Here is a 22251-nt window from a genome sequence, read left to right as displayed (position 1 = left end):
TACACCAGTATAGCCATTCTTATGTTCTTATGTAATGGATGAGAGCTAGAAACTGTGGTCCGTCAGATCAGGGAGCCCCAGCAACTGGGAGCATGGGCCAGCAGCACAGGGACTGGTGGCCAGAAGCAGAGCCGGGCCAATGGTCGGGAGCCCGGCTGATGCCAACAGCGTGGGGATAGGCAACCAAGTTGGAGCCGAGAGTGGAACTTGGCTGGCAGCCCTAGGGTCAGGGAGCAAGACTGGGGTAAGCAGTCGTCTCAGTGACCAGGAGGGGAACCCAGCCAGGAGGCTGCCCTCTCCCCGAGAGCTCGAGGTCAGCAGCAGAAGGGATGTAATTGACTCTGCCCTAGTCCAGCAAACTCCTTCATTTGAGACAGGTCCTGAGAGTGGAGGACGAGGGAGATAAAACCTGTACAATGTTGCGCATTACATTGCCGAACAATGAAGAACTTTAATCTGTAATACTATATTATGGGGATTGGGATTAAGTTTATTTGGACTCCTCTGATATGTGCTAAGATTTTTGGCTGTCTCCATCTGTTCCTGTTGCTATTTAAGCCCTCATCTGTACAATAATAAATAAATAAACTGATTACTCTTAGAGAAATTAGTAGATTCAGTTAATAGGCTATTATATCATTCTGTATCTAAAAAAAATTCAAGGATTTATGACTCATTAACAGAAGTAAATGTTAACTTCATTTAATATTATCATATGAGTCTGGTGAAATTTATTTTCAAATCAAATTACAAGTCTGTCCAGTACATCTGTTTAGATACAGGTTCACTTCCATAATTCTTTGATTGCACTTTTGAGATCTAAAATGGCAGAAGACATATTTCTCCTCTTTCTGAGGGAAACACCATTATTCACAATCAGCCCTTAATGTTTAATAGATAATGAATTTTCCTAAAGTCTTGAAAATAAAAACCACTAAAACAGTCTGCCTTGGGTGAAATTTGTAGACGAGACAGACTGAGAAAAATATTTTGTAAGGCTGGCATAAGGAACAACATAACAAAACCCCATAAACAATGTTGGAAATCTCGGAAAGTTTGCGCACTTAACATTAGGGGGCAAATATGTATCCTTATATTAAGGTAAATCCGGCACTGACAAAAATGAGAGGTACTGTACACATCATACCAAATGAACGAAAATCAAATCAAATAAAAATATTTAAACAATTTGTTTTACAGATTTTAGTGAACATGGTGACATGCCCTTATTCAGCAAAGAGTATGTGCCTAACTTAGTCCCATTGAAAACAATAGGATTAAAGCATGTACTTAAGCAGAAGGTTAATTACTTCGCTGAATAGAAATGAGACCACCTTTTTAAGAGCTTTGCTTAATGGAGCCTGAGATGATTTTTAACTAAATGCCTATGAATGCAGTAACATTTATTTTATTAACAAAAGATACAAGTATTTGAATCTCTTGTTCAGCCAATATGATTTTTGGAGTCTTTCTTATAAACTGTACTTTTATATGGTTGTTGATTTACATTGTTTTTTCTGTACTGCTGACGTGTATCTGTTTCAGTTTGTGGCTGGCTTCTGCAACAGGGTGTAGAATGCTTTTAAATGGTGAGGCGCTGAAAGGCTTAATCTCTCGTACACACCTCATCAAAAATTACCTTTATTTTGACATGTTTATAGGAATCGTCAGTTGGAAGGTATCTTAGTGGTAGCACAGCAATTCCATGAAACTTTAGAACCCCTGGTTGAGTGGCTGACCACCACTGAGAAAAGACTTGCAAATTCAGAACCCATTGGAACACAAGCTTCTAAACTGCAGCAGCAGATTTCTCAGCATAAAGTAAGATATAAACCAAACATTTGTGTCATTCATTTGAGGAAACTTTTATGTGAATTTGTAAAATACAACTGATCTGAGATATCTGTTTTTTTTTTCTTTTAGTCCAAATTTGATGCATTTTTATTTATAATTCACAATTAAGCCATTATATTTCTGTTCTATGGTTCTTTTGTGTTTGTCCATTTTTCTTTTCTGTCTTTCTTCATTGTTTTAAAAACCTTCATTTAGGTGTTAGAAGATGACATCCTTACTCACAATAAAAGTTTATATATGGCCATTAACATTGGTCAGTCTCTTAAGAATATGAGCTCCAAAGAGGATAAAGATATGGTGCAGGAAAAGCTAGATTCTTCCCAAGCCCGTTACATTGAGATTCAAGAGAAGAGTAACAGCAGGTCTGAGCTGCTCCAGCAAGCCTATTGCAATGCCCAGATTTTTGGGGAAGATGAAGTTGAATTGATGAACTGGCTGACTGAAGTGCATGACAAACTGAGCAAACTTTCAGTCCAAGATTACAGCACAGACTCACTCATGAAACAACACACTGACCTGCTGGTATTTTTATTTCTTTTCTGTTAAATTCATTTATTTTTTTCTTTATTTTTACTTTATTTTTATTTGTACCATATATTTATTTCTCATTAATAAATTTGAAAGGTGATACATCTATTTAAAATTAAAAAAATTTGATCTGTAGGTGCTTCAGGAAGAGATTCTGCTCAGAAAACAAAATGTTGATCAGGCTATACAAAATGGATTAGAGCTTCTCAAACAAACAACAGGTGAGAACATTTAGGAAATTAATGATTCAGCAGCCGTTTTCCTTATACTTGTTAGTGATTATGGGAAACATAACCTGAAGCTTGTAAATATTAGCCTTTATTCACTGGCTAGAGTTGATTTGTTTGTTTATTATAATAACTATTGAAGTCACGATATGTTATGTCTTTAGGACAAATTCTCTGCTGCTGTAAGTGAGCATTGAAGTCAATGGAGCTGCACTCATTTTGCTACACAGAGAATATTGCCCTTGATTTTTATTGTTTTTGGTGGGGAAGGGTTTAATGGAAAATTATTTGAGTGAACCTTACTTTTGTTCCTACTATCAAGCTATATACATTACTCATAATGTAGGTCTATTTGTCACAGGACATAGCCTTTTGTCTATGGAAGCTCCCAAAATAAGAGTTTTAGGCCTTTTTCTGTTAGAGAGGCTGCATAATTCAGATCATAGGGAAAGTTGCATCCCAGTTGCACACAACATATCTGGTCTGCCCAGGAACATCTATCTAAATCAGTGCTGGACAATCTGTGGCCCATCAGGTTTCTATGTGTGGTCCACAAGACATTTTGTTTACTGTTGCCTATGATTACATGGATTTCCACCTTTATAGTTTTTTCTATTAAGTGACATGGATGTAAAGCAAGGGCACATGAAGTAAGGTGCGTGCTGATTGCATTTAATACTGACTGTGAGAACCAGTAGTAAAATTACCCTATCCTAGGAGACCATCTTGGTTACAATAATCTTGTGGTCCACTGAGATGGAGGGCTATGCACATGGGCCACTTAGTAGCCTGGGTTGCCTATCATTGATGTAAATCTTCCAGTGCTCCAAGTATGTGAATTCTGAAAGACATGGAGAGAAAGCCCTCCTCAGTCACACAGTTAGAAATTATATTATGGGATGAAATCTAAATAGATTACAAGAAGTCTATTACAGGTGTCTCTGCTTGCATTTTAATCTTTCAGTTCTCTCTGTGTGTGTAGTGATTAATAATTAGATTGTATTGATTGAAAGAATTATTCAGATTATTCTTTGAGCTAGACAGTCTAGTAATCAATTCATTATAATCCATACATAAATTGTAAATTAATAATTTAAATACCATTTGGCATTTTATGATTCCATTCTTTTACTTTTATTGATATACAGGCAGTCCCCAGGTTACGTACAAGATAGGGATTGTAGGTTTGTTCTTAAATTGAATTTGTATGTAAGTCGGAACTGGTACATATTGTAGGGGAAACTCTAGCCAAACATTTCTCCAGAGCTCAGTTTTATTCTCCCACACCTCACTTCCCTCAGTCCTTTATTCTCAAGCTGAGGTGTCTGCTGAGAAAAGCCGCTCTGCGTCTCTCTGGTCTGCTGGGGGGGGAGGCGGGGGGGGCGCTAGCTTCGCATCTCCCTGGTCTGCTGGGGGGAAGCAGCTAGTGCGGGGTTGCCTCACCCCGTTTGTAAGTAGGGATCCGATGTAAATCGGATCCATGTAACCCGGGGACTGCCTGTATTCATGACGAGGGTCAACCTACATAAAAATGAGAATTTAAGGAGGCTTTTATATAGTCTGTGTTTGGGTAAACATGTATGTAAATTTTAATATTTGCCTTTTAAAGAAAAGAAGAGAGTAAGAACCAATTTTTATATCTCTATTGAATAACACTAGAGATGGGCCCAATTCTCAAACCTTGGGTCCTACTTTCCACTTTTTCAGAATTTGGAGTGGTAAGAGAAAGAGGACAATCCTGAGTTGGTATATATTGTCATAACTCTACTGGACAATTTACACCACCCTATAATCTGTCCCTGGATCTTGTTGGGGTTAATCTGCAAACATATTAGAAACTAAAAATACATTATAATTGAGGGATTTTTGTTTTGCTTTGAGGGCTTTTGTTTGCATTCATGTGAAATAGCTAACATCCTTTTGAAATTTTAGGTGATGAAGTTGTAATAATTCAAGATAAATTGGAAGGCATTAAAGCAAGGTACAAAGATATTACTAAATTGAGTTCTGATGTATCCAAGACTTTAGAGCAAGCTCTGCAGCTTGCAGATCAACTGCAGTCCACTCACGAGGAACTCTGCAAATGGCTTGACAAAGTGGAGGTGGAATTGCTTTCATATGATACTCAGATCCACAAGGGAGACGAATTAAGTGAAGCACAAGAAAAACAAAAAGTATGTTTTAAAAGCTGTAGACTGTATATATTGCTTTGTTTTTTTTTCACGTAAAGATTTGAACTAGTTAAATAAGTTAGCTTCTCTTTGTCTGGAGGATGTCTTGCAAATGATCATAATTTGGCACCAGATCAGCTCTCTGATTAGGATTAAAACAGTAAAGAATCTCAATCTCTTTCTAGCAGCCACTGATGAGATTTGGCTGAAGTTTATTATTTATTAGTGCAACAGGAGAAGAGCTACATTTTGTTCTAGTTCAGTAAGCTGCTGTTCCCTGGGAAAACTCTTAAATTGTCAAACAAAGTTATTTTTGTTCTTTAGTTGTCTCATGGACAAAAAAAAAAAATACCCTTAAAAAACCCCCTGTAAAAGAGCTTTTAATTCAAATGTTTGTTAAAAAATTCACTTGAATTTAGTTAATATTTATTTCACACTGGATTTTACTTATTGGTGAATTTGTCCCATAGAAAGAGGGTTGCAGAAAGCAAAGAATATGTGTTCACTTTCTTCTCTTTGTTTGTTTGATTAAAGACTGACAACTGTATTGAATTCCAAAGAATGGCAGTCTACCATGCAGATTGGGGGAATATATTTCTGTTCTGTTCTGTAGAAACTTCCCTTCAGGAATCACCTGCTTCTCTGTCAAACAACTTAACAATAACAAAGACTAATGTAACTGAGCTGAAAATAAGTGTGCCAGTTTATCCCTTTTGTTTGCCTGGAAAATGTTCCAGTTCTTGCTTCTTAAAGTAGACAGAAGAATAAAAATATGAGCAAGCTGTGCATGTTTGGCTCTTATGTTGGCATGTTTACTTTAAATGGCCTTTTTCAGGAATTGAAAAAAGAAGCAAAGAACAACAAAGGCTTATTGGACACCCTCAATGAAGTCAGCAGTGCCTTGCTGGAATTGGTGCCGTGGAGGGCAAGAGAGGGGTTAGACAAAATGGTGACTGAGGACAATGAGCGATACAGATTAGTGAGTGACACACTAACTCAGAAGGTGGATGAGATTGATGCTGCCATTTTAAGATCACAGCAGGTACTAAACCACAGTTTTTGTTCTGTGGGCAATTAAAAGTTTGCTTCAAGGAATCTCTACCTGAACAAAGTTTCTTAGTTAACTATGTTGCTACACATTTTTTATGCTCGAGCAACTAAAAGTCTGTTTGAATAGAATGATGGCACTGTTCAGACACAAGTGCTAGAGGAAAGCTAATCTGTACATTGTTGTAACCATCTGCCTCATGGTTGACACAAACCTTAGATATCCATCTTGTAGCCAAAATAATTTGAGCATTATCCTGTGGTGATGTCAGTGGATGTTCTGCCTGAGTCAGAACTACAGGCTCACACCTTATATCATGTACTCTTTATGCTGTAATATATGCAATATGGCTCAGATCTTCAGCTTGTTTAAATAGATGCAGCTCCACTTATATGAGCTAAGGTTCTGGTCTTGTGCTTTTGTATTTTCTGCCTTTCAGCTGCAAGAAATAAGTTGGGGGTGTGTGTGTGTGTGTGTGTGTGTGTGTGTGTGTGTGTGTGTGTGTGTGTGTGTGTGTGTGTGTGTGTGTGTGTGTGTGTGTGTGTGTGTGTGTGTGTGTGTGTGTGTGTGTATTAGGGATGTAAAAGAGTAGTTGATTAGTCAACTACCCAATAAGCTTAGGCTCTATATTAGAGGCAGCAAAGGGCGGGAGCAGGAGTGGGTGCTAGGGGCAGCCGTTTTTAAAAGCCGGTTTCCCCCAGCACTGTCTTCACAGTGCCACTCCCCCGCCCCTCTCCCCCGCCATGCTCTCAGAGGCAGCTGCATGGGGGGAAGAGGGAATGCTGCTTCAGCAGCAGCCCCTGTGTGCAGGGTTCTCAGCTCCCCAATGGTGACCCCCTGTCGACAGGGGCTGCTAGACCCAGTATGAGCTGGGACTGAGAAAGCCCGTCTCACTCCCAGCTTGCGCTGGGTCCAGGAGTTACCCCACTGCGGCTCTTCAATTTAAATATAATAGGAGCCATGCTACCTGTGCACCCGACTCTTACTACATTTAAACTGCAGAGCTGCAGTGGGGTTAGCGCCTTCCCTTATCAACCTATTGTGTAGTCAATACAAAATATATCAACTACACAATTACCCAGTTACTCACCTCTAAATATCCTTTGCATGTGTTTGTGTGTGTCTGTGTATTTCTACAGTTTGCTTAGAAAATAATTAGGTGATTTTTAATTGAATGTAAATCTGTGTGTGGTTTCCCATCTAGTTCCCTGATGGTGAGAGAAAAACAGAGCTGCACCTTCTCCAATTTCTGTCTATTTCAAAAACACAAAAATATGAATGGAAATTTTTGCCAGTGCCATACCACCTACAAATAGAATTGACTTCAGCCAAACAGAAAGTATATACAGCATAGTTTGAAAACTTTGTGAAAACTGATTATAGGAGGCCAGGTGGTAGCCGAGGTCCTAAGGTTATAAGTACTTTTTAAATATTCTGACTAATTTATCTCATTCACTGAGAGTAGTTATCATATCTCAGCACACACCTTTATAAAATTGACGGCTGGCTCCCCAAGGGCTTGTGACCTGGGTGTATAGATATGGATTTCTATCATCTTTGTCCCCCTGACTTGTTGGAGGGAGTAGCCAGGGACCTTTGGTACAGTTTAGGTCAGCTTCTTTGATTTTCTAATTTGCACCAGTGGATAGTAGTTCCAAAGGGGCTGCTGTACCAGACAGCATTAAGAGGACAGACAGCACTCCAATTGTGCTCCCTTTTCTTCTACCACACCCAGACCACCTTAGATTACTCCTATTTTAGGAAAGCCAGAAGGGGTGAGTGCCAGGTTAACTATGGTAACTCCAGAAGCAACATGTTGGGAAGGAGGCGGCCTCTTGCTCAGGGGAGCAGCAACTGACAACCACCTGAAGTATTATTTGGGCCGATATCTTAAGAAAGGATGGCTGTAGTCATAACTTAAAAATACTGCAAAGACTTAGAGGTTTTGAAGAGGGTCAAAGGCATAAAAACACATGGGCTGGAGCATAGATACTAAATATAGGGGTGTTCAGTGGTGCTGCCAGGAAGCTGTTCGGTGGCTAGCAGGAGTGACTCAAGACAGGACAGAGAGCAATGAGTGTCAGGCCTGCTGGGAGGCCTCAGAGGAGAGGATGGTGCAGGGGTGGGAAAAGGTGGAGCAAGGTGGGGGCTCCGAGGTCTTTGGGTGGAGGACAGGCAGAGCACCCATTGGGGAAAATAAAAGTCACTGTCTATGGTGAGGATAAGGAGCACTGGTGAGAGGGTAGGATGGACATTTTTGGGGACAAAAGAGCAAGGTGTGGTAAGAGAACGTTCGAAGATGTGAAGGAAGACATATGATATGAATGTCAATTTGGAGATTAATTGTGTAACTAATTAGTCCAAAATCATCCCTAGTATAACACAACAGAAGTCTGCAGATTATTCCAGATCTCATGTCAGCTCCCACTATTGAAGCTGAGATAAGTTCTTCCACTGTTCCTTGGGAGTTCTGTAAAGAAATAGACTATAAAATTGTCCATTTTGCATTCTTTGAGTCCATAAGGAAGGAAAAGGTTATTCTAAAATCTGCTACTCTAGTTATAGACTCATAGACTTAAAGGTCAGAAGGGACCATTTTGATCATCTAGTCTGACCCCCTGCACAATGCAGGCCACAGAATCTCACCCACCCACTCCTGTAATAATCCTCTCACCTATATCTCAGGTATTGAAGTCCTCAGATAATGGTTTAAAGACCCCAAGATGCAGAGAATCCTCCAGCAAGTGATCCATGCCCCATGCTACAGAGGAAGGCGAAAAACCTCCAGGGCCTCAGCCAAACTACCCTGGAGGAAAATTCCGACCCCAAATATGGCGATCAGCTGAACCCTGATCATGTGGGCATGACTCACCAGCCAGACACCCAGGAAAATGTTCTCTATAGTAACTCCTTTCATCCCACGATTGGCCTATTTACCACCGATAGTGAAAGGTCAATTAGTTGCCAAGATCATGCTATCCCATCAAACCATTCCCTTCATAAACCTATCTAGCTTAATCTTGAAGCCAGATAGGTCTTTTGACCCCACTACTTCCCTTGGAAGGCTGTTCCAGAAGTTCACTCCTCTAATGGGTAGAAACCTTAGTCTAATTTTGAGTCTAAACTTCGTGATAGCCAGTTTATATCCATTTGTTCTTGTGTCCACATTGATATTGAGCTTAAATAATTCCTCTCCCTCCCTAGTATTTATTTCTCTAAAGGTATGTCTACACTACCACCCTACTTCGAACTAGGGTGGTTAATTTAGGCAACCAAAGTTGCAAATGAAGCCCGGGATTTAAATATCCCGAGCTTCATTTGCATCTTGCCGGGCGCCGCCATTTTTAAAGCCCCGGTAGTTCGGACTCCGTTCCACGAGGTGTACCAGTAGTTCGAATTAGAAAGCCTGGCAAGATGCAAATGAAGCCCGGGATATTTAAATCCCGGGCTTCATTTGCAACTTCGGTTGCCTACATTAACCACCCTAGTTCAAACTAGGGTGGTAGTGTAGACATACCCTAATATATTTAAAGAGAGCAATCATGTCTCCCCTCAACCTTCTTTTTGTTAAGGTAAACAAGCCAAGCTCCTTGAGTCTCCTTTCATAAGACAGGTTTTCCATTCCTCGAATCATCCTAGTGGCCCTTCTTTGTACCTGTTCCAGTTTGAATTCATCCTTCTTAAACATGAGAGACCAGAACTGCACACAGTATTCCAAATGAGGTCTCTCCAATGCCCTTGTATAACGGCACTAACACCTCCTTATTTCTACTGGAAATACCTCACCTAATGCATCCCAAGACCGTATTAGCCTTTTTCACGGCCATATCACATTGGTGGCTCATAGTCATCCTGTGATCAACCTGGACTTCTCCTCTTCCATCACTTCCAACTGATGTGTCCCCAGCTTATAACTAAAATTCTTGTTATTAATCCCTAAATGCAAAACCTTACACTTCTCACTATTACATTTCATCCTATTGCTATTACTCCAATTTACAAGATCATCCAGATCTTTCTGTATGATATCCCTATCCTTTACTGAATTGGCAATACCTCCCAACTTTGTGTCATCCGCAAACTTTATTAGCACACTCCCACTTTTGGTGCCAAGGTCAGTAATAAAAAGATTAAATAAGATTGGTCCCAAAACTGATCTCTGAGGAATTCTGCTAGTAACCTCCCTCCAACCTGACAGTTCACCTTTCAGTATGACTCACTGTAGTCTCCCCTGTAACCAGTTGCTTATCCACTTCTCAATTTTCATATTGATCCCCATCTTTTCCAAATTACCAATAATTCCCCATGAGGTACTGTATCAAATGCCATACTGAAATCGAGGTAGATTAGATCCGCTGCGTTTCCTTTATCTAAAAAATCTGTTACTTTCTCAAAGAAGGAGATCAGGTTGGTTTGGCACGATCTACCTTTTGTAAAACCATGTTGTAATTTGTCCCAATTGCCATTAACCTCAATGTCCCTAACTACTTTCTCCTTCAAATTTTTTTCCAAGACCTTGCATACTACAGATGTCAAACTAACAGACCTGTAGTTACCCGGGTCTCTTTTTTTCCCTTTCTTAAAAATAGGAACTGTATTAGCAATTCTCCAGTCAAATGGTACAACCCCTGAGTTTAGAGAGTCATTAAAAATTTTCGCTAATGGATTTGCAATTTCATGTGCCAGTTCCTTTAATATTCATGGATGAAGATTATCTGCCCCCCCCCCCCCGATTTACTCCCATTAAGCTGTTTGAGTTTGGCTTTTACCTCGGATATGGTAATATCTACCTCCATATCCTTATTCCCATTTGTTATGTTGCCTCCCTAGGCTCCCCATTAGCCTCATTAAAGACTGAAGCAAAGTGTTTAAGTAGTGGGCCATGCCTAGATTATCCTTAACCTCCACTCCATTCTCAGGGTATGTCTACACTACCCCGCTAGTTCGAACTAGCGGGGTAATGTATGCATACCGCACTTGCTAATGAAGCCCGGGATTTGAATTTCCCGGGCTTCATTAGCATAAGCGGGGAGCCGCCATTTTTAAATCCCCGCTGCTTCGAACCCCGTGTAGCGCGGCTACACGGGGCTCGAACTAGGTAGTTCGGACTAGGGTCCTATTCCGAACTACCGGTACTCCTCGTGAAACGAGGTGTACCGGTAGTTCGGAATAGGCACCCTAGTCCGAACTACCTAGTTCGAGCCCCGTGTAGCCGCGCTACACGGGGTTCGAAGCAGCGGGGATTTAAAAATGGCGGCTCCCCGCTTATGCTAATGAAGCCCGGGAAATTCAAATCCCGGGCTTCATTAGCAAGTGCGGTATGCATACATTACCCCGCTAGTTCGAACTAGCGGGGTAGTGTAGACATACCCTCAGTTATTAGCGCTCCCACGTCTTCAGTTTTTGTTTTTTTCCTATTTATATGGCTATAAAACCTTTTACTATTGGTTTTTATTCCCTTTGCAAGGTCCAACTCTTACATGACTTTTAGCCTCTCTCACTTTGTCCCTACAAGCTCTTAACCTCAATAAGGTAGCTTTCTTTGCTGGTCTCTCCCATCTTCCACTCCTTATATGCTTTCTGCTTTTTCTTAATCACCTCTCTGAGATGCTTGCTTATCCACCTAGGTCTAAAACACCTGCCTATACATTTTTTCCCCTTTCTTGGGATACAGGCTTCTGATAGCTTCTGCAACTTTAACTTAAAATAATCCCAGGCCTTTTCCGCCTTTAGATCCATTAATTCTTTAGTCCAATCCACTTCCCTAACTAATTTAGTAAATTTATTAAAGTTAGCCCTTTTGAAATAAAAAACCCTAGTCTCAGATTTATTTTTGTTTATCCTTCCATTTAGTTTGAACTGAATTAGCTCATGATCGCTCGAGCCAAGGTTGTCCCCTTCAACCATCTCTTCTATGAGGTCCTCACTACTCACCAAAACCAAATCTAAAATGGCATCCCCCATGTTGTTTCAGCAACTCCTTGATGAAGGAATTCATCAGCTATCGTATTTAGGGAAATCTGAGCCCTATTATTATTACTAGCACTTGTTCTCCAGTCTATATCTGGAAAGTTGAAGTCTCCCATGAGTTCTGCCAAAGAGATTCCTTACGAAGTGTTAATGAAGGAATTCTTAATGATTCATCATTCACATTATACATTGCTGATCAAACAAAATAGCAAATAACGTCCATCAGGATGTGATAGTATCAAACTGATGAATTCAGACTTGCCCACAGGTAATTCAAAGATCATAATTTAGCATTGTCATCCATAATGGAAATAAAACACCATTGTTAAATCCTGATACAAGCATGCCATTTTTACAGTATTCATTCTTTAATATATTATACATGCAAATCTCACTGTGATAAAATCTCAGTGTGAAAGAATCATTTGATCGTCAAATGGAGTTGCAAAATTATTCCATAGAATCTCACAGTTCAGAGCAGCTCAGCATTTCAGGATGGTTGTAACTCTGAGATGTTCATAATTATTGTTCCTTCAACAGTTTACAATTCAGTATTGACTTAACATAGTTTTGAATCTTTACTATGCAGAAAAAAATGCTGCTTTTAACTATTTTTATTTTTAAATAACACAAGCAAAAAAAGTTCCCTTATTCATCATATCTTTTCAATTCTTCCCCCTCCCTCCCAACTTTTTTAGTACTTTATGTCTATCACAGTACTTATTTGTCATGGGGCTTTTTTTTTTTTTTTTTTTGGTCTTTGCTGCTGCCTGTGTTCTGGTCCAAATGAGGAGTGTGGTTCACAAGTCAGTTCATAACTCTAGTGTTAGTAACTTTGAGGTTCTCCTGCAGTTGCCACGGCATCCAGACATTCCATTGCCATGTTTGGATCATGACCTTCTTTCATTGGGAATTTATTCAGTATGACATATCCATGGCAATGCAACAACAAAAAGATACGTTTCAATTCATTTGTAGTTCTCTGTGAATCTAGTCATTGTCTTCTGTCCCCCTGCTACCCTCCCATCCTTTGAGAGGAAACAAGTAGCCTTATTAGGTTTGCTTAGCATATCTTGAGATGCCTTGCAAAGCCCTATCATATAATATGAGGCACACACCTGTATAGTATTGAGACTTCTGCAGGGTCGAATGAGCTTTACTCAGATGGGTGGACTTCAGAAAAACTGTGCCCCAGAATCCACATGCAGGTCTAGAACTGTAGCATGAATACCACTAGTGTAGTATACTAGTTTGGCAGTAGTATCATAATGCAGACTGAGTAAGAGTATATGTTTTAATAAAATAGTTGCAGTATTAAGGGTAAACTTACCTTCTATCACTATAAATAAGAGATGACATCGACTGGGAAAAAATGTGCTCTGTTTCATATAACAATAGTTTAAAATAAGGATGATAAAGACTGACTCATAAGGGAAAATAAATCTCAGACCTATATAATTTATTTTATGTCTGGCTCATAATTAAGCAATAAGACATGACAGACTCAGTGGTTAAAATACACCTCAGGTGTTGGGAGGTGTCGTGCAATGATGTGTCTGCAGCCACAAACTTGCAAACTGTCAAGGTTCTCAAGCTTTGTAGGACTGATTAGTGTTGGGCTAGGAAACCTACAAGAAAGGCTGACAATGTATGTGACAGATTATGATGTCCATATTGATTTATTTTTCAAAAGAGCGCAATAAAAGAATTGCATGTGCCCAGTGCCCATAAGTGGAGCTGGAATTTGTCTGTTGCTTAGGATCTGGCTGCCCTGGAGCAGTGTAAATTCCAGCTCAAGGAGACATACTTCCACTTCTGACTGAGCTAGTGCACTAAAAATGGAAGTAAGGCTGCTGCAGCGTAAGGAAGGAAGGGGGCTAGTATGTATCTATGGCTTCAGACAAGGACATCCTGCCCTTGTACACTGCAACCACATTTCTGTTTTTAATGCACTAGTTCAGTCAGAGCCAGCACAGGCATGTCCCCTTAAGCTGAGATTTACACATTCCAGCACCAGTGTAGACATATCCAACATCACCTAAATAAGAGCCAGATTTTCAAAACTGCTCAGTGCCCACCAGTTTCTGCTGTGACACTTGTTGACAGATTTTCAGAATAGCTCAGTATCCAACATACGGCTTCTCCTTGGCTTCACCTCAGAAATATTCCTTAAACTGTAGTATCCAGATATTTGTCCAGAGGGTTCCGTGATATGGGTTGAATCTAAAATATACAGTGTTCAATCTACTGTCCTCTTTCTGCAGGTTCTATGGCCCCTTATGCTCTCTTTCCTGGTCCTTTGCTCCTTTCTGAACTATGTAATAGAACATAGCCTTCTACTTTGAAATGCTCAGAGTTGGGGTTTGTTTTTTTTGAAGGAAAGTCAGTTCTTCAAGAACAGAACAGGCTGTGCCCAAATTCACAAAGAACATTTTCCCACTTAATCCACCAGCAAGTCTTAGGGTGAAATCTTGTCTCTACTGAAGAAAACAGGATGGGAGTTTTGCATTGAATTCAGTGGGGCTAGGATTTCCACCTTATTGTCTAATATTGCACTAATTCTTGTATATCTGATTAAGCGTCTTAATGTCATAGGATTACATTGACTTGATAAACACATTTTAAAATGGAAAAGTCAGTTGAAAGTTATAGGCATCACTAACAAGGACAAGTAAAATGCAGTCAAAAATTACATTCTCTTTTATCTTCCTACATTATTTGGGTGCATCTACACAGCACCCTAAACTTGAAATAAGATATGGAATTAATTTTGATTAAATTTCAAAATAGGAAGTTTTGAAAATTGGCTCATCTACACAGCACCAAATTTTGAAATAACATGCTATTTCAAGACATTCCTTAAGCCTTGTGGAACGAGGTTTACTGGGATGTCAAAATAGTGCGGCCGTTATTTGAAAATATTTCAAAATAATGTGTGTTTTGTTAAGACATAGGGTAGCTATTTCGGGATAACTCTGGTATCCTGAAATAGCCATCCAGTGTAGACATACCCTATAGAGATTTGTAAGTTTGAGGAAAGTATGTTGTGTCTCTTGTTTTCCTGCTGCTTTGTCATGCTTCCGAATTAAGCTGATATTCCTCTCAGTACCACTTTAAGTTCTGGAGTTCACGTATATATGAAATGTTATATGGAAGTGAACTGTTATCTTTTTAACAATTCAGCATTTGTGTTTTTTTTAAATGTGCCTTTTAAACTACCTTAAGCAATCAGTTCAAGCTGCATAATGTAAAATTGCTGAACTAATTCATGTCTCCTTCATTTAGTTTGATCAAGCAGCTAATGCAGAATTAGCGTGGATTGCAGAAACAGAAAACAAATTGATGTCTCTGGGTGATATTAGGCTTGAGCAAGACCAGACCGCTGCTCAACTACAAGTTCAAAAGGTAAAGAAATGCATTTCTAACTGTCATGTTAATTATTGGCCAATGCTTTTTTGGTCTAGAAAATGTACTAGCATAATTTAATTTTAAGTCCATCATAATGCACTTCGAAAATAGTTTTCGCTTCATGTCCTCAACCTTTATTACTGACCAGTATTTATTGTGTCACAAGGCATTTACCATGGAGATTCTGAGACACAAGGATGCTATAGATGAGCTCATTGAAACTGCGGATGAGATTATGAACACATGCACCGAAGAGGAGAAACAGTCCATGAAGGTAAGGAACTATAACTCACAGCTGCCATCATGGCTTTGAAGCTCTGCATTTACAGAACCACTTCCACAGGGTCACATTTAATTTTTCACTATTATTGATTGGCAGAGTTCATTTGTTGTGAATAGGAGATCATTTGATCTGAGCAAATAAAGATAAAGGAAGGGATGCTCAAGGCACAAATTTCCTTTGGTCTTCTTTTGTTAGAAATGTTCAGCAAGTAAGCACTGAGTATTCACTTCATTGTGTTCCAGTGATTTGTGGAGTCTGATTTTGCCATCTTTATCCACCATTTGACTATCTGAGTAACTAAGTATCAGTCAACATGAGTAAGTGTGACAGAACTGGACCCCTTCTAACCCACAGCAATGCAGTAAAAGCCTTCTAGGAATCCTTTCACAGTAAAATCCAGATCCATGTTTGGCTTGTGTAGCAGGGTCATACAGTCAGGAGATGTGCCAAAGACAAGTGAAGAGGAATCTTGCCCCAACAGCTGTGGTGCCTTAAGCCCACTGATTCAAAGCCCACTGAAGTAAATGAGAATCTTTCCATTGATTTTAGAGCGCTTGGGTCAAGCCTCAACAAAGGATAGGAATAAATGGTCAGTTTTTGTAGTGAAGGGAGGTGAATAGCAAGGTCCCCAAAGGATCAATGCTGGGACTTGTGCTTCTCAATATTTTCCTTAATGATCTGGAAAAGGGAGAGAACAGAGAAGTAGTGGAGTTTGCAGTGGAAACAGAAGTATTCATACTCACACTTAAAACCGGAGCTAACTGCAGAGTATTACAGGGGGATTTCACAAAACTGCATGACTGGATGGCAAAATGGCAGGTAAAAATCAACATTGATAAGTGCAAAGTAATGCTCAATGGAAAGAACAATCCCAACAAAGGATGTAAAAAATGAATATTGATATTAAGCATGTAATCACTGCCAGGGCTAATAGCTTCTGGCCCTGCGGGGCTGCTGAAACTTTCAAGGCTCCCAGCCCCACAGGACTCCCAGCCTCATGCAGAGTTTAACCATTAATGGTAACCGATAAGCATTAGCTTATCTATTAACTGGTTAACCAGTTAAACTTTTTTAAATACCTAGTTCCAATTATACATATATACTCAAGAAAGAAAACCTGGCATCACCATGGATAATTGTCTGAAAATTTCAACTCGTTGTGCAGCTTCAGACAAACACCTAACAGAATGTTAGGGTCTATTAGTAAAGTGACAGAAAATATCACAGTACTACTGTACACCCTGTGTCTGAAATAATATATTGGAACTAGAAAAGGTTCAGAGAAGGGCAATGAAGATAATTAAAGGTATAGAGCAGAATCCATACACAGAGAGACTAAAAAGATTAGGTCTGTTTAGTTTATAAAAGAAAGGAATAAAAGGGAGATACGATGCAGATACATAAAATAAAAAAAAAGTGCGGAAAAAGTGAACACGGTAGTGTTGTTTATCCTTCTCACAATATGAAAACCAGCGGTGTCCTGTTAAAATTAATATGCAGAAGAATTAATTCAAAAAAAGAGGAAGTACTTTTGCTTACACCACATTGTAAAAAAGGTATAACTAGGTTCAAAAAAAGAATTAGATAAGTTTATGGAGGGGATTACATGGGTGGACACTCCAGCTGTCCTGTTCTGTACACTCTCCTGAAACACTGGTAATGGCCATTGTTGGAGACAGGATACTGGCCTAGATGGACCATTTAACCCAATATGTTCTTATCTTTGGGGGGCTATTTCAGCCAAGTGGCTAAAAAAGGCTGATGTGGACTTTTTGTTCCTTCTCTTATATGGGACTAGGGATGGGAGGTAGATTCTCCCTGCTTAAAGGCACTCAGCTTCCTTTGTGCTGGACATTGGTGAGCAAAGTGCTCACACCCTCCTTGCAAGAGTCCCCTGCTTCCAATGTATCTGATCTTTGTGCAGCAGAAAGGCACCAGTTCAGTTACATGGGAGATAGTCTTCAGCTGTGGAAAAGAAAGTTTATTTGCTCCTAAAATAAATAAGGAATTCAATTTATTTAAGTAAATGTCTGTAAAAGTAACCGAAGATGATTTCTTATGAGCTTTTGTTAAATATTTGTAATCTATTTAGTGTAAATTGCCATTTATCTGTGCATTAGATTGTGTATGGTTCTCTGGATGGTATCTTTTGTAACTTAATTACGTGCATGACATCATAAACTCAGGCTGGCTTGTTAGCCCAAAAAAGGGCATTCTATTTTGCAATCTGTTGTTTATTTATATATTTATTTATTTATTTTCAGCTCTTGTGTTCACTGTCTCATATGTTTCACAACAGTGATAAGGTGGACAGCTTTCCATGGGAGAAATGTATAGCTACTTGTTATCTTAATTTTTGTATTACTACTTACATATGTGTAAGAGATTTATCATTTTACTTGTGTACTTTTAACCATCACATTATTAGCATGATAGCATCACTGTTAGTTAATGTAAGCTAAAATATAAAAGAAATGTTTCACACTTTCTGCTGACTGTTTATAAGACCAGCCATGCCAGCTGAGGCTGTCTCTCATCAGATCTTGTAAACAAAGAGATTTGTGCCTAATCGGTCGCACTTTGATTTGAGAATGCCAAGGAAAAGTCAGGCTCTACCAAGAGTCTTGATGATAAGTCTATCGATGACAATCTTCTCCCTGAGGGTATGTCTACACTAGCCCCCTAGTTCGAACTAGGGAGGCTAATGTAGGCATTCGAAGTTGCAAATCGAGCCTGGGATTTAAATATCCCACGCTTGATTTGCATCTTCCTGGCCGGTCACTAATTTTTGAAATTCACAAGTCCGAAGTAACTGCCAGTGTCTACACATGGCAGGGACCTGGTAGTTCGAAATAAAGTCCTAAATCAAACTACCTGTTAAACCTCATTCCAGGAGGAATAATTGATTTAAATTAGTGCTACTAAAATCAGTATTTGGGTTAGTTTTATTTAATGGTGGTGTAATAAATATCATAACGCTTAGCTCTCTTTCAACCTTAAGTATTTAAACAGTGTCTGTTACCCAGGTATCTAAGTGCTGGTATTTCTTCCTAATGCTGTTTTAGAGAAAACTGGAAAGCCTCTTACAGAAATACGATATGGTCTGTCAAATGAATGCTGAAAGGAACCTCCAGCTGGAACGTGCTCAGTCCCTGGTTAACCAGTTCTGGGAGACTTACGAAGAGCTTTGGCCGTGGTTAACTGAAATAGAAATGGTCATCTCACAGCTTCCTGCTCCAGCTCTTGAATATGAAATTTTAAAGCAACAGCAAGAAGAGCATCGGGTAAGCACTCTGCAATTTTATAGAACAAAGCAGACAAGAAGATCCAGTATGTTGCAGCCTGCCTCCTTAGTACAGTAGAACTCTCAGATTTGAATGCATTTGATGTAGGAGTACACTTTTTAAAAAATTATATGAAATGATAGTCCAAAATAAAGTTAATTTAAACTTGTCACAGTTTCCCAAACTATGTATACAATCAGAACTTTCTAGTAGAGGACGTGAACAATAGAAACATGAAAGAGATTTGTAATTATAGCAGTAGATTTAGAATGTACAAGAGTTAAATAGCTAAGAAGTAAGTTTAAAAAGTTCAAACCAGGTGTGAGTGTTATAAGAACCCAAAACAAAAACAGATAAACAGAATTGAGAAAGAATAGGCAAGGAACAAGAAAAGAGAAATCTTGACCATCAAAAGAACTAGAGTATCTGCTCTGAGGCAACCTACCAGAGTGATTCAATACAAGTAGAATTCCTCAGACGTTGTCTGAACTATGAGAATGATGTGGTCTAAATGCATTTAGTAAGCAAACTGTATGTTCAGGGGCTCACTTTGCGGTTGTAATGAGTAATTTCTCATAACATTGCAGGATGCTTGGAAGTCATTTTTATTTGTTCCTCTTTATTTCAGATAAATAATGCCTATCCATATTTTAGGTGCTCTTTATTTATATAATATTATATAGATATACAAAACGTGGTAGGGTTTGGTTGGTTGGGGTTTTTTTGCTATTCCATTGGGAAGTTAATCTTATTTTCTTGATGAGCCAAGAAGATAATGAGACAACTAGATTTTCTAGTGTTTCAGCCAGACAGGGCCAGGCATGCAGCACTTTGGTTCCTGTGGATAATAGATGTGATTTCTAATATACAACGTATTTTTTAGATGTTTGCTGTAGCATTGACTGCAGGATTCAAGTTTAGATAATCTACTATATATTTGAGATAATTTGTCTGTGTGTCTGTTTGTTCAATAACTCCTCCTAAATGATAAGAACTAGGACTACCAAATTTGGTATATAGCTTCCTTTTAACATATCTTAAAACAAAGTAAGGCTTTGGTTGTGCCAGGAAAATGGGATGTGCCTGGAATGGGATTGCTTCTCATAAAACCATACAGAAAAGAGACAGAATCACCATCTGGGACAGCCCGATTCCTATGAGAACATTGCTGGCTGTTTCCCTTTGTCAGAGGGCGAGGGGAAAATACCCAGTTTGCTGTATTCCTCACTCTGGCTGGGGAGCACAGGAGACAGAAGAATCTGGACCAGCCTCAGCTGGGGAACATGCATGCCTGCTCTAGCTGTGTCTACTGGAGCTTCAGCAGCAATGGATAAGTGCTTCTCACCTGGCCTCAAGCTGCTGCAGTTTCAGAGGGCTGAGGTAGCCCTGTCCCTGGAGGGCTACTGAACCCCTTATCCTCAGCCCCACCCCAGAGCAATGATTTAAATGAAATATGTACATTTTCATTTTATTTTCCAAAAAACAAACATTAATTGAGTTAAGAACCCAAAAAACATCAGGTAAATCTAGTAAAGTCATCAAATAAATCCTACTTATTAATTTAGTGAACTGAATATGATTTTGTCTACAGCCAAGATTATTTACTTTTGGGAATCATGTTTTGTACATTAATTATTCAGTATTCATATTATCTTCCTCAGTGCACTGATATTACAGCGTGTAAGTGTACTTAGTTCCACAGATCTTAAGTTTTAGTGACTCACTGTCTTGTTTTATCTGAGACTTTAATGCAAATGCACAGTTGAAATATATGGTTGATAAGTAGAGACTTCACCCAGTTTCCTTCAAACTATATATATTGTCCAGCAGAGACAAACATTTTCCAGTAAGAGATTAAGATTGGGTATATTACTTCATCTTTGCAAAATATTTTCCTTAGTTACAAACCTAATCTTGCTCACTTTTCTTATGTAATTAGGCCTACTGACTTCAGTTTTTCTGCTTTCATGAGTGCCCTTCATTGGTATTTTTACTAGATCATGCCATTAGCTGAAGATCTGTTTGTTTAGCAGAAGACTAATAGTATAAGGCTGTGTCTAGACTGGCCAGTTCTTCCGGAAAATCAGCCGCTTTTCCGGAAAAACTTGCCAGCTGTCTACACTGGCCTTTGAATTTCCGCAAAAGCACTGACTTCCTACTGCAAGAAATCAGTGCTTTTTGTGGAAATACTGTACTGCTCCCGTTTAGGCAAAAGTCCCTTTTGCGCAAAACTTTTGCGCAAAAGGGCCAGTGTGGACAGCTGAGATTTGTTTTCCACAAAAAAGCCCCAATCGCGAAAATGGCGATCGGGGCTTTTTTGCGGAAAAGTGTGTCTAGATTGGCTAGGGACACTTTTCCGCAAAAAGTGCTTTTGCGGAAAAGCGTCCGTGCCAATCTAGACGCTCTTTTCCGAAAATGCTTTTAACGGAAAACTTTTCAGTTAAAAGTATTTCCGGAAAATCATGCCAGTCTAGACGTAGCCTAAAAGTTGTTGTTGAATAATTAAACAGAAATACTGATTTTCTGGAATTGTTACCTAAATAGTTAGCTATGAGAAAGATCTCCTCTATTATATCTAGTCCTATTTTATTTTTGTTTTAAAGTTTTAAATATTAATACAGTTAACTGTAGACTATTTTGTTTATTTTACGATATTAAAATTGTAAATAGTAAAATTAATTTCACCATTATTAGTTTTATTCCATCTAGATTCATATACTGTTTCGTTCATCCTATTTTAATAACATAATAAATCAATCCAAGTGAAATTCATCCCTGAACAGAGAGCCACCTCAGCATCTGTATGTCAGTTAAATAGAACTTAAGTGGATACAAGGACCTTGTATGAGGACCCTGTTCTGATGCATAAGTCTAAATTTCTCTTAGAAGTGTGCAAAACCCCAATATCTGATATTTGGTAATACCCTTTTCTCCTTTTTTAGTACTATAGCATACCCAGCTCAAAAGATGGAACAAGGGTGGGTAAGCAGCTATACTGCCCTTCAGATGGGTTCCACAGAGGCAGCTGTGCTCCTTTTGGACATACTAGGATTCCTTCAGACCCTACAAATTCAGGTTACAGTTCTGTAGGCACACACTCAAATCATCCCACCCAAAGCTGCTGCCTCAACTTCTGGAAACTCTTATTCTTTTTGACTGTGACTCCAATTAACTCTTCAGTTTAGGCTTTGCTCTCTGACTCCAGCTATGACCCTTGGGTTCATTCTTGGATCTTCCCCATCTGCATTCAGTTCTAACTGGTATGCCAGACTCTTGCTCTAACTACAATAAAACTCCAGTGGTCCGGCACTTCTTATGGTCCGGCACCATCTGGAACCCGGAAGTGCTGGGCAATTGGAGCTGCTCTGCCCCAGACTTCCCCAAGTCAGCCGCTGCTGAAACTGAGTACTGTCTGACTCCGGGAAGCCTGGGCCATAGCAGCTGGGGTGCTGCCGGGTTGGTCCCACATCGCCGAGGG

The 22251-nt window shown here is 39.3% G+C and overlaps 1 protein-coding gene across 28 annotated transcripts in view; it reads left to right on the top strand.

Moving 5' to 3' along the window:
• DST (dystonin) overlaps positions 1-22251 on the top strand; it is a 466993-nt gene that overhangs the window by 378732 nt on the left and 66010 nt on the right. For all 28 annotated transcript variants that reach the window (XM_006110983.5, XM_025182427.3, XM_075923642.2 and 25 more), the window contains 8 exons: positions 1662-1821; positions 2050-2376; positions 2519-2603; positions 4542-4783; positions 5616-5822; positions 15084-15203; positions 15373-15480; positions 18555-18773. In XM_006110983.5, the coding sequence (XP_006111045.3) occupies positions 1662-1821; positions 2050-2376; positions 2519-2603; positions 4542-4783; positions 5616-5822; positions 15084-15203; positions 15373-15480; positions 18555-18773 (1468 nt within the window). The remainder of the gene's footprint in view (positions 1-1661; positions 1822-2049; positions 2377-2518; positions 2604-4541; positions 4784-5615; positions 5823-15083; positions 15204-15372; positions 15481-18554; positions 18774-22251) is intronic.

The sequence above is a fragment of the Pelodiscus sinensis genome, chromosome 3, assembly GCF_052426305.1.
Source record: "Pelodiscus sinensis isolate ZL-2025 chromosome 3, ASM5242630v1, whole genome shotgun sequence".
Lineage (NCBI taxonomy): Eukaryota > Metazoa > Chordata > Testudines > Trionychidae > Pelodiscus > Pelodiscus sinensis.
This window is presented reverse-complemented; position numbering and strand designations above follow the sequence as displayed.